This window comes from Mauremys reevesii, linkage group 13 (genome assembly GCF_016161935.1).
Source record: "Mauremys reevesii isolate NIE-2019 linkage group 13, ASM1616193v1, whole genome shotgun sequence".
NCBI classification, from domain to species: Eukaryota; Metazoa; Chordata; order Testudines; family Geoemydidae; genus Mauremys; species Mauremys reevesii.
Window position 1 is genome coordinate 35964938 of NC_052635.1, and position 15923 is coordinate 35980860.

Below are 15923 nucleotides of genomic sequence, written 5' to 3' on the forward strand. Positions count from 1 at the left end.
CTTGAACACTTAATAGACTGATATTGTAACCCTTTAATCTAGTTTAATAGATTTAATTTAAATATTGTTAATGCTCCCATTTGTTTTGGAAAACAAGCCCCTCCACATTTACTATCAAAGATAAAGGTTCTAAACCAAGTCATTTGGACTTTTCAAAATACAATCCTAAACACTAACAGTGATATTTAGTTCATTTTTCATAGTAAAGGGGACTTTTATTCTTCTCACTGACCTAATTCACACTTTTTTTCATAACTTCTAATAATTCCATGCACCAATATATTTGATGCCAGATTTAACAAATATGAAAAGTAAAACCATTTAATTAACAGGATTGTTTACCATTTCTTGAAGTAAATAATCAAGTTTTCTTGTCATTTGGTCGAAAACGTGCATTGCCAATAAAACTCTCATAACTTCGCTTTTGTAGCATGCTGTTAGATAAGTGTTGGTATGACACCGGCCTTTTTCCTGATAAAGTAAATTTTAAGAGGCATTAACAAGATTAGTTGGAAAATAAGGCTCATCATACAATTTACTCAATACCCTTTTCATTTGCAAGTGAAGTGATTTTACAGTGCCTTTCACCCAATGATTCAAAAGTGCTTTACACAAACTACTTATGTACATACGCTTTGCCACTGAAGTTCAGACAGCAATCAAACCAATGCACAGCACAACAATTTTAGAAGTACAATAAAGACATACTGCAGAAGAACAATCCTAAAAAAGTGGAATGGAATTTTAGGCATCTAAGAAAAAAAATAAAAACTTCAAATATTAGGGCTTTATATGAAACATCACTCCCATATACAGATAAAGGTTCCATCAGCCTTTCATTCTAATTAAGGTTTTCCTCTTACACAGATCAGCAACATGTAAACACAATGTAACGCAGTCTGTACACTTTTTTCAAAAGTTTTTTTTTTATTTACTAAAAGACCAGTCTACTAGTCAAAGTGAATACTTCCAATGAACTAGAATCCACATTGCCTTGTGTCTATCACAATAACTTTTATTGGGCTTGCATTGTAACCTATTTTACAGACACGTTCAATTTAATTTATTTTAAAACTGAACAAGTCATCTGTCTAAATGCAGTGGTGCTAGGTACAGGATTTCTACCTCCTCTATGTGATTCATACGCATCACTTTCAAATAGAAGTTTTTGATAATTTAATATGCCATGGTAACAGATTGCATTTCAAGTTTAAAGTTTCTTTTCAATGTGGTAAGTGTACAGAAAGTTTATACTTTTTTTGTTTGTTTTAAATCTTTGTATGTAATGCTGTTACGAAGGCAGTATTGTGCTTATTGATTTAATTACTAAAAGGATCACTTAAGATTTCTAAATACAGGTTTAAATCAATGCTTGGTCATATTAAATCTTATTAGCTTGTGTCTAAAACATTGCATAAAACTTAGAAAAAGGTCACATCTGTTTCAAGAACCAATACTGCATTAGGATACAACAGCTCAACTACTGTCTATATTCCATGAAAGCCTTAAATGCACTGTGAAAAAAAACAGTAAGGCTTTAGTTAAATTAAAATGGCAAATAAATTAATATTTCAACATAATCTACAAAATTGCTGGAATGTGCCTAAGCAATTGTTTTCAATTTTCAACCTCGGCCAGATCAGCCAGCCAACAGGTTACCCTTGATAGAGTGTTGCCACTGCAAAGGATGACTAATTTGAGAGTAACACAAACTGAATGGTTTCAGAATGTTTCTGTCTCTTCAGGGCAATGCAAACTGGCACAGTTTACGAGCAATGAACATGGTTTAATCAAGTTTGCCAAGTGGAACATATTCTCATGACAATTTGATCCAGCATTTAACGTGATATAACATGTTCATAGGACCTAAATAATGTTTACACAAGACAACACAGGCCATAAAAAGGGGTTTATCATCATGTTTTAGATGATCACCAGGGAGAAATAAGGGTACCAGAACTTGCAGCTGTACACCTGCAACTCTTTGCAACTGCTGTCTTATAAAACATATCCCTTAAGGGATTGCTAGTTGTTACTACTTTTAGTTATACCTACATACTTATAATGGGTAAGAAAGTTTCTCTGTAACTTATACCACAGAAGAAAAACAGACTACTTTTCAATCTCCAGCCTGTCCCCATTAAGTGTCTAATACTAAGCAGAATTTGCCTGTCCCCTCTTCCCAACTCCCCCCGCCTTCCCCTCACACAAAAAACAAATCATCTGAATTTACTCGTGTATAGGGCAACATCAAGAGGATTATCTTAGAGTTGGAGGATAATGTGACACGTCAATGAGATGACAGTTTGCAAGAAGTTTTTTAATTATTATTTTTGAAGGTCATCAAAAACTGTATTGGCCTAGAAAGTCTATCTTTGGTTTCTACCTACTTCTAAGGCCTTCTTCATTGTAGTATCTAATTGAGGCCATGTATGGGGAAAAACGGTTGTTTAGATGACTAAGAAGTGGAAACTGCAGAACTTATTTGAAGTTAAAATTATCATCTGCAAGCTACAGACCTCACTGCCTACAGGTGCAGACAGCTGCACCTGTAGGACTGTTCCTACAGACATTATAATTGCCACATGCTGCAGTGTGTGTATTATGTTGTCCACAAGCTCAGATTTCAGAAGTAGAATTTTCTTCAGATGCCATAAAGGTTTAGCATAGTAAGAGGTCTAGGTCTGCAGATGTTTTTAAGAAGCATAAAGGAAAGAGAAAATCCAGGTGAACACCAATGTAGGCATTATATAGACAGTGTCTCATGCTTTTGTGTGAATGAGTTCAACCTACAGAAGCAACAAAAGGGGTTTGTTGCATTCCCACCTCTGCAAGCTCCCACCCCTTTATTTTCAGGGACTCCCTGCAATTTCCTCATTTCCCTTTGTCTCTGGCTGTGTCTCTCTCCCCTCCATAACTTCTACTGCAATACCATTGTACCCCATTCTGCCATGTGGCCTCCCTTTCCATCCTCCACTCCATGTCACTATTCTTATTAATCTCAGACAGAAAAAGAGCCCATTCAGGTTGTCAATATTTTAAAAATTCTACTGAGAGGACTGGCAGACCTGAGACAGATATAGATATATGCGTGCGTGCATGTTAACTAAATGCAAGCAAGGGGCTCAATGTGTTTTCCCCTTCCTGGTTTTCACCAAAAATCAATAGGGTTCTACTCATTAATGCCTAGAATATTTCTTGAAATCCTGGATTATTAGGTACAGGATCTTCTTGAAGCCATTATTGGCCATGCAAAAGATCTACAGAAGGCCCTCCTTTGGACTGAAGGACAGACCATCAGTTTCTTCTGAGCATGTAAACTGCACATTACTCACAATAAGCAGTTTAACCAAAAGATGAAAGGCCGAGACTGTTTCAAAGTTTATAAATTTGACTAGTGGATGGCTATTTCTGCGTCTAGCTGTCAGATGGTCAAAGAAGTTACAGGCTCTATCACTGCAGCCAATGCTGTCTTGTGTTTTACTGAAAATACATAATGGTAGCAAAGTAATGTTTACAGACAGATAATGTCCGCATCAAATTAAGACAAATGCTTTCTAAAAGTAAACTCCCACATTAAAAAACTTCAGTGCTCAGCTAAAGGTAAGATTTTATCAGTAACTTCTGCTAAGAGACAGGTTACTTAAAATATTGATATATTTCTTTTCAAAAAGCCCATCCATCAGATAATTTCCCCCCTTTTACTCCCTTTGTTTTCATTCTTTTATAAATAACAATAAACTCTCCCAACCCAGAGACAACCCATACCAAACTCACTATCTATTTCATATGTCTCCAAAGCAAGTCACATACCCTAGCAGCCAATGTTAATACATTCAAGGCCTGGGCTATGCTTAAAAATTAGATCAACCTAGCTAAGTTGCTCAGGGCTGTGAAAAATTTCATGCCCTGAGCACCATAGTTAGGTCAACTTAATGGAAGAATCCTTTTTCAACCTGGCTACTGCCTCTCAGACATGTGCATTAGCTACGTTGATGGAAAAAATCCCTTCCATCAATGTTGTGTAGACATATCCAACACCTTAGCTGTGCTGCTGCGGCCTACACATGGCTGAGGACACTGTCCATGTAACTAGGAACCAAATATAATTTCAAACACTCAGAAATGAATCAGATATTGCATTCCATCTCTCATCCATCAGATGAGAAATAAAGCTGTCACTCTTCCTCCAATATTCCCACTAGTGGAGACTACGTTTACACATCTCCCAAAATACCGACACCAACTATACCTTTCAACTTCCAAATGCAGGCTTAATATCTTGCCATCAACAAATCTTCTATGACCCAAAGTGGTGTTGCACTATTGATTACCCACCACAATAATGCATTGCCTTATTTTCACAAAGGACAAGTTGCTGGCAAAGTTTGAAAAGTACTTAGCATGCATGCCTCAATGGAGCTCAATGGGTTATGTAAAGTTAAGAAATTCTTTAGATGTCTAACATTTTAAGACAGTTTTAGTAAAATGCAATTGATATAGATAAGTTGCAAAGACATCTTACAAATCGTATGTCAGTCTATAAATAGAAAGCCACTGAGTTCTACATAGTACAGCATTTCAACTTTAGTGGCTGTGTTCGACTGCAGTGCAAGAGTACAAATAAAAATAGGTGAAGATAGGAATAGCAAGATCCCAAGTTCAAGTTTTTTCCCCGTAACTAAATTTAGTCTCTTAAATCCACATTGACCTCAGTGGGAGCTCTCAGATGTTCAATGTTTTCTAAAATTAGGAAGGTGCTTAAAAATGGATTCATGCATTTAGCTTTAGGCTCCTGGTTTTGAAAATCTTGGCTAAGAGTGAAATAAAGTTCCTACAGTACAATGTTAATACTATTGATTAGTGATGGGACTTTTCAATTTGAATATTAAACATAGACAATACATCCTAAGGAAGTGTTTGGCTTCTATTAAAATTAATTACACATTAATGTAACCCACTGAAGTTTTTAGTTCAGATGTATAATATATAGGTTTAAGGCAGACCTGCAGTAAGTTTTACAGGATTTAATATATTTTGAAGGTTGGGCTTTTTTTAAAATGCTCTGTTTGGAAGAAATTCTATTAACATTCTATGGGGTCCAAGGTTTATTTGCAAGAGATGCTAAATGTTTAACATTATCATTCTTTAATATACTCTAGAAACATTAACTGACCCACTGCAATGAAGGTTGGGAGTACTAACAGTAGTACATATTTGACATCAAAGAATCAGAGTAGCAGTCATAGTAACACTTAAAAATTAACCTTTTAGAAAACTTCTACTTCCTGCAACAGATGTTTGTTACTCTGCATATGAAGCAACAAGTTACAGATTGAATTTAAAAATCTGATAAATTTGAGGTCATGGCAAGTAATCAGAAGCCATTGAATAAGATAATAAAATGCTGACAAACCATCATTTGCATCACCAGTATCTACTGGTGTGGAGATAGTTTTGTGCATTTAAATATCTGATTTGAATCATTTACCTTAAAATTAGAGAAAAAATTAAGTTTTAGCACAGTTATAGTTGAGTATATAGAGAGAAAATACAGTACCTTCTATTGGAGAGCTGGTTGCTTGGCCAGTGCTAGGTCCAAAAGAACCATAAAGTGGTCCAGGGCTATACGGCTCATAGGTTTTCAGAATAGTCAGTACATTTCGAGAATCGACTTCATCTGAATTCAGAAGCCCTTGTTTGGTTGGCAAAACAGAGGATGCAGGTTTGGCATGTGAACATTCCTGAGGTAACAGATTTGCATATCTGTTTGCAACACGAGATCTGCTCATGTCATATCTTCTGTAATTAACTCTTGCAGAGTCAATGTGTTCAAGAGCTAACAGATTAGGTTTCACTCTTTTAGAAGATGGTTCACCAAATTCTAAGTTTATGTGACCCGCAGATCTATTGCAGAGATATTCTCTTCCTCGATTACTGAACCAGGCAGATTCATTAAGGGGAGAATCATAGGCGCTATTGATACTGCTACTGACTACATCAGGTTGAGAAGCTGATATATTTAGAGTTTTTGCTTTAGGTTCACCTTTTTTTACTCTATCCATTACTGAAGAAATGCTAGGATTTGAGTGCAAATCTTGCTGTGGTTGCCGAGAGCTACTTGCCTGAGCTCCAATGCTTTGTGGTTTGTAAGACTTCAAGTTACTTGGTGCTGAACTGCTGGAATCTACCATTGAAAAAACAGGGACTTTGCTCTGTAGAGGGGGACACTGTTTAGTCTTCTCTGTATGCAACTGTTTTGGTTGCATAGATAGGGAAGCCTTACTTTTATTAGGGTTAAGAGACAGGGGAAGCACATCTTTACCAAGAAGAGCTGGTGGGCATCCAGTACGCCTGGCTTTAGCCAAAGCCTTGTTTCTGTAACCATTTTTGTTAACAGTGTCAGGATTGTATTTATGCATCAACCTCTGGTGTATCATTAGGACTTCTGGATAAAATGTTCTGTAAGTACAAAATGGGCAGGTGCTGGTTGCTAACAAGCCTCTAGCAGTTGAGATCACTGAACATTCTTGCACTGTCCCAGTACATAAATTTAACGGTTTTTCTTGAGAACCCACTATGTGCTTGTTTGCACATTTTTCGGCGCTCTCTCTCATTTCTTCCATGTTATTTTTGTCCTTTAAGGCACCAATCAACTGGATATCATCTCCTTCCAATGTCACTAAAGCATCTCTCTCTTTTTTATCAGTGGGATCAGTTGCCTGCGATTCCATTAATTCTTCCTCTGCTTTTAGCTTTTTCAGGTAAGGAGCATCTGAGTTCTCATTCATTTGATTTGAGCTCTTACCAACTGCACCCTTCTTTGAGTCCTGAGTATCATTTTTCATGGTCAAGATGACTGGACCACTCAATATGCTCTCAAAGGAAGAAAATATCTCTTTTTGTTGCTTTACAGGTGAGCAGCCCTTTGCATCTTTGGCACCATCAATAAACCTTTTCAAGTTTTTGATTTCTTGAGCACCATCAGTGGCTGACAGGAGGTCCATCTCCTGACTCTGTAACAAAACTTTGCTGTCACTTTTCACATCTGTTGCAACATCGGCCTGCTTCTCCTTGTGATGCCTCTCTAAGTGATACCTCAATGATGTTTTCTGGGCTGCTGCATACTCACAAAATTCACATTTGTATGGTTTTTCACCTGAAACAGTTTCATCGGAGAATAAATTTGATGCATATTGATTTAAAATCTTCAACATAATTAAATGATTCAGTGGGTTTTAGAATTCACAAGACTAAAGATAAGTGATCTTTTCTCCTCCCCCTGCTCAAAACATACACACTTCTTATGCAGACCCCAAATTGATCCATGACCCCTAAGAACTATATCTAGTGGGTTTTTGTGGGTGGTTTTTTTTTTTTGGTGTTAGCCACAGTGACATCTTCTGACTAGGATGAGAGTTTTTCCTACATGTTCAGAAGGTGTAAGGATGGCAGTTAGCAATCTGCTGAGCACAGTTAAAAGGAAGGAAGGATAATTAAAGGGACCCCGGTTGATCAATTGCAGCCATGTGTTGGCATGGCCAAAAACAACAACATGGGCTGGTCAGCAAATGGGAATAATATTAGCCAAATGTATAAACAGTACTTTGAGGGGAAAAAATAGGAACATTTACATTCATTAAAATACACGGACCCAGACAGTATCTTTGGAGGGGAAGTACGGGTGGGGTATGGAAAAAAAGCTTTACTGAAGACAGGGACACCAATCTCTTGACACTGCAGCAGTGGCACACACTCATACTTGGAAGTTATATTCTGGATTTTTAAAAGCAGTTTGATATTTAGACATGGTTAAACAAGGGTGAAAAGCAGGATGTGTCACAAATCAAAGTGTAGCAGAGACATAAGAGTAGTGTGATTTGTCTAGTTTACAGTAGATTTGAGTTTAGGAAATTAAAATAAATATGCATAGCTGTTTAAGGCTATGTTTCATTTACAGTTCAATTGCAACATTGGATATTTTAGAATTTAGATCTTAATTTCAGCAATTTTGTAGATAGTTTTAATTTGTTAACAGGAATCTAAAGTTCCCTCTGATCTGGATTAAGCAGACCTTCTCCTGAAGAATTTAAAATCCTTTACCTGTATGAGTTCTGAGATGAATATTGAGGTAATAATTTGAGCGGAAATATTTTCCACAATAGCTGCATTCTCTGGACGCCCCAAGGTTTTTAACTCTTGCTCTTTCCAAGCCATCTTCATTTTTATCTTTGTAAGAAAAACAAAAACAAAACACGCAAACCTATATTATGAGGAGTAAATGCAAATTTGGGCTCCATGTGTTTCAACCTCAAAAGCACAAGTGTCTACTAGAAATCACCTGCCCCCATTTAATTAGGGGATGCTAACGCCAAATATAGAACTACAAAAAGCCCTCTGATCTACATTGCTACATGCCTGCTATCTAACTGTCAAGAGAGTTTTAAGAGACTTCCAGTTGTGCATCAGATAGTATTGTGGTTTGTGACTGACGAAAGATCCATTGGGATTGAAACAAAATGCAAAGCTAGGCCTTAAGAGTTGAACAAATACATTTCATTAACTTTAATCACTTATGCCTCTCTCCATTGTGTATGCCATATCTTATAAATCCTTTATGGGTCACAAACAGACCAAATGTTTTCTTTAAGATAGGAATTTAAACTAGAAAAGATAAGATACAGACTTGTAGTACACTGCTGCAGAAATTAGTTTGCACTAAATCAATGGAATATCGTGCCTGTGGGAGACCATTTTAGTATCAACAGGTCTTGGTAAAATGGTCTTCATTTTTGTCCCTGGGAACTATCAATACTTAAGTTGAGATCTGGCAACCATAGTGGGATAAGGAAGTGACATGACTAGTATTTCACAGAATTTAACATTTTTTCCCCAAGTTCGCAATTAGAGAAACTTGTCTCTTTTTGTAAGTGTAAGCACCAATAGTTACCACTAGAGGGTAGCAAGTGCAGCATGATGGCTAACAAGGAAGAGGAGAAAGTTGTATTCAGGAAAACGATAAGTCAAAAAGTCAACTTTTTTTTTTTTTTAAGCAGGCTGCACTGAGAATACTGTTGAGGACACCAACTGTCATTATTCAGGTCAAAATGGACTAGAAAGGATTTTTTTTTTTTTTAAGTAAATTCATCCTTTTACTTGGTTAGTCACTTACTGTTTGTCAAATACTGAATTGGCTTAAAATGGCTCAAACTTGTGCTGGAAAAGTATTTTATTTTTTAAATTTACATTTAGTAGAAAATTTTGTGATAGCAGTTTTAAACACACCCATACAAACTGATATATTGCATTGGAACTATGACTCAGTATCTCATGATAACCGTTTTAATGCAGGAAGATAACAGCAACTGAGAAGGATCAACAACAAAAAGTACATTTAGCATTTCTTAATTCAATCAGTATCAAAGCAGCCAAACTAAGGGTTGTACATTGCTAAAATTGGAAAAAATGCAATAGTGTGTGCCAGGACATTCTGTACATGTGTCTTGAGGTTATGCAAGTATCCTTTCTTTAAATGCGGACACAAAGTAGGTCACATGTAAAATGAAGGTGCAAGACCACAGTTAAATTCTAACCAGTTAAAATACCATCTTTGCTACCTTTTTTGTAAAAAACTCTAATCCCCTATAAAATACAATACATGTTAACTCTAGAGTAATTGTTAACATTTTAATGTTCCATATATTCCTGTCCTACACAGGATTAGAACTTTGAATCTCAGCAGTAACAAACAGTTTGATCCTGACTGCTCTGGCCAAGGAAACTGCGTTAGCACTTTTCTTCCAAGTAATGTATTTAGGCATACCTGTCTCTTAGTCATTCACATGCCAATAGCTTGCCTACCTTTCCTCTTTCTGTTAACTTAAGGCTGTTGGTCCCAAACATTGAATTTTTCTAACTTCACATCATTCAAGGGAATATGCTACATACAAGAGCAGTGACCAAATTGTTTAGAGTTAATTCTTCAGTTTTTAAAGTTCTAATATCTGCAGATACTAAACACTAAACTGTTCTGCCTGCCTCCACAATAAAGGCAGAAAATGAAGAATAACTTTCATTTTACAATATTTCTCCAGATTATGCAAGGCCATATGGGGAAGAAAAACTGGAAATACAGGTCCATAAGGCAGCCCATTTGGAAGTCTGAAGAAAATAAAAGGAGAAAAAAAGAAACACAAAAAGAGGGGCTATGTCATGGTCAGAGTCTAGTATAGACCACCCAATCAGGAGGAGGTGGTGGTGGTATAGGAAACATTTCTAGAACAAACAACAGAAATATCCAAAAAGCACTAGACCTGATAGTAAGGGAGGACAAATTGCCCAGACATCTTTTGGAAAAGTAATATGTCAAAATATAAAACGCCCAGGCAGGGCTACCCAGAGGATTCAGGGGGGCTGGGGCAAAGCAATTTTGGGGGCCCCTTCCATAAAAAAAAGGGGCAATACTATAGAATAGTATATTCTCATGGGGGCCCCTGCGGCGCTGGGGCAAATTGCCCCACTTGCCCGCCCACCCCCCCAGGGCAGCCCTGCGCCCAGGACATTCTTGGACAACTTTTTGTTTCAAAAGGTGGAAGTAGTAATTAAGTAGACTTAATTCTGACTAACAAGGAAGAACTGGCTGTAAAGCTGAAGGTGAAGGCAATTTGAGTGAAAGTGATCATGAAATTATTGATTCTAAGGAAAGGAAGGAGTGAGAGCACCAAAATACGGACAACGAACTTAAAAACAAAACTAACAAGCCCTGAGAACTGGTAGTTAAGGTCCCGTGAGAAGAAAATCTAAGGGGAAAAGAAGTTCAGGAGAAATTGCCAGCTCTCAAAGCGACAGACACAAAAGCAAACTATTCCCACATGGAGGAAAGAGGCCATCAGGACTCCATTAGGGTCTTTTTAACATGGGGCGGGGTGCGGGAAGGAACCCTACAAAAAGTGGAAACATGGGCACATTGTTTAGGGTGTGTACAAAAGAACAGTACAAGCATGTAGGGACAAAAATCAGAAAGATTAAGGCACAACAACGTAAGTTACACCTAGCAAGGGACACAACAAGCAATAAGAAATGCCACACACACAAGTAACAAGAGAAAGATGAAGGAAAGTGTAGGTCCTATACTTAGCAGGGAAGGAAAGCGAATAACAGATGACATTGAGATGGCTGAGGTGTTCCTATTTTGTTTCAGTCTTCACTAAAAGGGTAAATTGTGATCAGACACTTAACACAACTAACATTAACAACAAGGGGGACGGAACACAAGCTAAAATAGTATTCTTCAACCTGTTTTCCTAAATTAGATGCACTCAAGCTGACAGGGCCAGATTGAATGCACCCTGGAGTACATCAGGAACTACCTCAAGGAATACTGGAACCATAAGCGATTATCTTTCAGAACTCATGGAGCACAGGTGATGTCCCAGAAGACTAAAGAAGGGCAAACATAGTACCTATTTACCCATTTTAAAGAAAGAGAACTTGGGAATTGTAGATCAGTCAAGCCTATCTTCAATACTTGAAAAGTTACTGGAACAAATAATTAAACAATCCATTCGTAAGCACCTAAGGGATAACAGAGTTATAAGAAATGGCCAATATGGATTTGTCAAGAATAAATCATGCCAAGCCAATCTAGTTTCCTTCTTTGATAGGGTTACTGGCCTAGTAGATTAAGGAAGTTGTAGATGTAATATATCTTGAGTTTAGCAAGGCTTTTGGCAGTCCAACGTGACATTCTCATAAACAAGAAAAATATGGTCTAGATGAAGTTATTAGAAGGTGGGTGAAAGGCAATACTCAAAGAGTAGTTGTCAATGGTTCACTGTCAGACAGGGGAAATGTATCAAATAGGGTCCCATAGGGATCTGTCTTGGGCATAGCACTATTCAATATTTTCATTAACGACATGATAAAGCAGTATGCTTAATAAATTTGAGAATGACACCAGGGTAGGGTGACCAGATGTCCCGATTTTATCAGGACTGTCCCAATATTTACTTGTTTGTCCTGCGTCCCAACCGATGTTCGGTCGGGATGCAAATTGTCCCGATATTTTGAACTCTGGCGCACAGGCGGAGGGGGCTCATGCCCCCAACTCAGCCCCAGCCCCGCCCCCACCCCCCCTCCATTCCCCATTGGATCCCCCCCCCCAAATCCCTACCCTGGCCCTGCCTCTTCCCCAAGCATGCCGCATTCCTCCTCCTACCTCCTAGGCTTGCGTGAATCAGTTATATGGTGGCGCAAGCACTGGAAGGGAAGGGGGAGGAGCAGGACACGGCAGCCCGCTCAGGGGAGGTGGAGGTGAACTGGTGCGGTGGGGAGCAGGGCGGGGAGTTGCCAGTGGGTACTCGGCCCCCACCAATTTTTCCTGTGCTCCGGAGGCTCTTGGTTTTTTTGGCTCTGCCAGAGACCACCCCACCCCCATGTCCCGATATTTCATGTCTCATCTGGTCACCCTACACCAGGGTGGGAGAGGTTGCAAGCACTTTGGGGGACTGGATTAGAATTCAGAACAGCTTTGACAAATTGGAGAAGTGGTCTGAAAATCAACAAGATGAAATTCAGCAAATACAAGCACAAAGTACTACACTTAGAAAGGAAAAATCAAATGCATAACTATAAAATAGGGTTTAACCATCTAGTAGTACCAGTAGTACTGCTGAAAAGAATGTGGGCATTACAGAGCATCACAAATCGACTCTGAGCCAACTATGTGATGTAGTTTCAAAAAAGGCTAATATTCTGGGGTGTATTAACAGGAGTGTTGTAAGAAAGACACATGAGGTAATTGTCCCTCTCAATTCAGTAGAAGTGAGGCCTCAGCTGGAATACTGTGTCCAGTTCTGGGCATCACACTTAAAGTTGCGAAGAAATTGGAGAGACTATCCAGATGAGAGCAACAAAAAGTGATAAGTTTAGAAAACCTGACCTATGATTAACGGTTAAAAAACTGGGTACATTTAGTCTTGAGACAAGACGAGTGGGGACAGAGGGTCCTGATAATTGTTTTCAATTATGTTAATGGCTGTTATAAACAGGATAGCGATGAACTGTTCTCCATGTCCACTGAAGGTAGAACAAGTAAGTGGCTTAATTTGTAAAATAAGCTGATTTAGGTTTGATATTGAAAAACACATTCTAACTATAGGGATAGATAAACACTGGAATAAGTTACAAAGGGAGGTTGTGGAATCCCCATCATTGCATGTTTTTAAAAACTGGACAGAAACTTCTCAGGGATGGTACAGATGGCCTCGAGGTCCCTGCTAGCCCTATATTTCTATGATTATTTTTCAAAAGAAAGTCACTATTTGGACTACAGTTGCCAAGCAGTTTCTCAAGAATGGAACCCAATAAAATTAAGGATTCTTGGAAATGGGGATAAGGAAAATGATTATACAATTTTAGTTCTCTTCCTAGATAGTACTTTGGGGGGTGGGGGGGAGAGGTGGAAGAGACATGCTAACTTAAGCTTGTACATTACATTGCATTTCATTTCATTTCAAGCCTGCAATGACAACTAGTTCTTTTTCAGTGGCAATAAACTATTTAAAAGTCTACTTTTTTACCAATTTTAGTGATTTTTTCCCCTAACCATTGCCTGCACTTGCTATTTAGTTTGGTAAATTAATTTACCGCCATAATTTCCTAAACCCAAAGCATAAACACAAGGACATTAAATATTTAATGTACGTTAATGAGATGATCTCAAAGTGGAGATACTAACCCCCTAACATTTAATGTCTCTGGTCTTTGTTTATGATGGACAAGTAGGCAGATTTAACATTTCCTTGCTTCATACAAGAAAAAAAACTACAGTTTTAATTTTAACTGATCATATATACTTACCCAAATGAAGTGTGTCTGGTAGTCCATCTTCAGATCCATCTTCAGAGCCTCCCTCTGTTCGGTCTACTACTCCATTTTCATGTAGGGTTACAATTAAGTCTGCACAGCATGTTCTAGAAGTGGCTGAAGTCTCTGCATCAGTCCTCCTATCTCTCTTATGTACTCTTGAATGAAGAACTAGCTGGTGGTATGTTCTAAAGGCTTTGCCACACTCTGAGCAGTGTGTTGGTTTCTCTTTGTTTTGTGACAATTTAGGATCCATCTCCATAGAAGACACTTCACCACTGGGATGTTTCAGTTTGTCTTGAGACAGGGTACCATTTCCTGGACAACTGCTATTTTTATGTACCTTTGACTTCCCAGTATTTTCTGTCTGACTAACCTGGCTACCTTTATTTGTATTCCAAATTTCACCAAGCTCTTCTTTATCAGATGATGAATCATCATTGTCTGTACTTCCTTCTTGCCCTGGTTCTTTAATCTGTCCATGGCCAATAGCAACTTTACCTTTGGTTGCAAGCTGCCATGCTTGATATGTATTGAATGGATCCAGTTCAGCTATCCATTTCACAGGTTTTTCTGATTTACTCTTTTCTGGAGTCGCATTTGGTCTTAAGTTCAAAAATTGCAGAAATTCTTCTCTCTGAGCCACTCCTCCTTTATTAGCTCCATCAGTGACTTGTGAGCTATCACCATTGGATGCTGACTCTTTGGTGTGCACTTTACTGTGCTCAATTAAGTTCTCTTTATTGAGAAATAGAAAACCACAAACCATGCAGATTTTGTACGGTGATGTTACAATTTCAGTTACATGCGCCTGTATCACCTCATTTATTGTTACTGGGCTTTCAGAACCTTGTTGAAGCTTATTTCTTGAACCAGGTTTACCAGTATGCGTTCTCATGTGATTTTTGAGGAACCAAGGCTCTTTAAATCTTCTTCCACATACATTACACCAATATGTGAAAGAGTCCTTATGCTTTTTCATGTGAGTCTCAACATCAAAAGCTTCATCAAATGTTTGCCCACAAACTTCACAGCTAAATTCTTCATTGTCCTTTTCATTGTTTTCTGGTGATGGCAAGTCTGTTCTAACTTGACATTTATCAAGAGGACTAAGATATTCTGCTTCAACACGCAGAACTGCTGGTTCACAAAGCGTTGGTCTATGTTGAGTTAAGACATGCTTACCAAGTTCTTCAGGATGTTTAAAAGTCTGATCACAAAACATGCAATCCGAAGGCATACACCCCTCCGCTTGCATCAAGAACTTTTCTTGCACGTTTTTGTAAGAAATTGTGTTGGTCCCTTTTATCGGCATCGAGGCATCATTATTCTCCATCTGAGCACCAACTGTACTGGCTATCCCATCTGGTCCCTCCATATATACTAAAAGAGGTTGAGTTGGCATATTTCCTGGGTTTCGTTCCCTATCATGTATTAATGTGATGTCTCAGTTCTTCCTGGGATGTTCTCTGGTCACAATAAGGACACTTGTAAGGTTCTCCTCACATATGCATGCAGATAAGCTAGGCTAGAAGACTACTGCGTGGAAGTTCTTGCCACAGATGTCGAAGGAGATGATTTTGATCTGTATTCATACACCATTAAAAGTATACTCATTGGTTTGTTTCCTTGAGCTACTTTTTCTGCTGTTTAAGTTCATTTAACATTAAAGAGTCTGTAGAAGTCATCAGTTATTTTTCCCTTTGTAATATTTCAAATACTTCTATTGTGCAGGACAGAGTCAAGAAGCGGCTCAGTAGAACAGAGAACTCCGGCACCTATGGAAACAGAACCACAACTAGCTTTTAAAATTAAAAAAAATGAAACCAGTAAGACTTTTTAAAGAGCCATTAATCACCTCTCAAAGACCCAGGTAAGTTTTATATTGAAGAACCCTTTAGCAATCATTCAAAATGTAAGCTATATTTCCAATATGCCATAAAGAAGGGTTAGATTACATCTGTTCCCTGACCTACTGAGAATAAGCAGCATAATCTTGAAAACCAACTCTTTTTTTCCTGCTAATTTCTATACTAATTTGTTATATAAAAAGCATT

The 15923-nt window shown here is 38.1% G+C and overlaps 1 protein-coding gene across 3 annotated transcripts in view; it reads right to left on the bottom strand.

Moving 5' to 3' along the window:
- The window catches only part of ZNF217 (zinc finger protein 217), a 36289-nt gene that overhangs the window by 3470 nt on the left and 16896 nt on the right, over nt 1-15923 (bottom strand). For all 3 annotated transcript variants that reach the window (XM_039499506.1, XM_039499507.1, XM_039499508.1), the window contains 4 exons: nt 13861-15644; nt 8104-8229; nt 5561-7159; nt 343-471 (listed from right to left, as the gene is read on the bottom strand). In XM_039499506.1, the coding sequence (XP_039355440.1) occupies nt 362-471; nt 5561-7159; nt 8104-8229; nt 13861-15271 (3246 nt within the window). In that variant the 5' untranslated portion in view covers nt 15272-15644 and the 3' untranslated portion in view covers nt 343-361. The remainder of the gene's footprint in view (nt 1-342; nt 472-5560; nt 7160-8103; nt 8230-13860; nt 15645-15923) is intronic.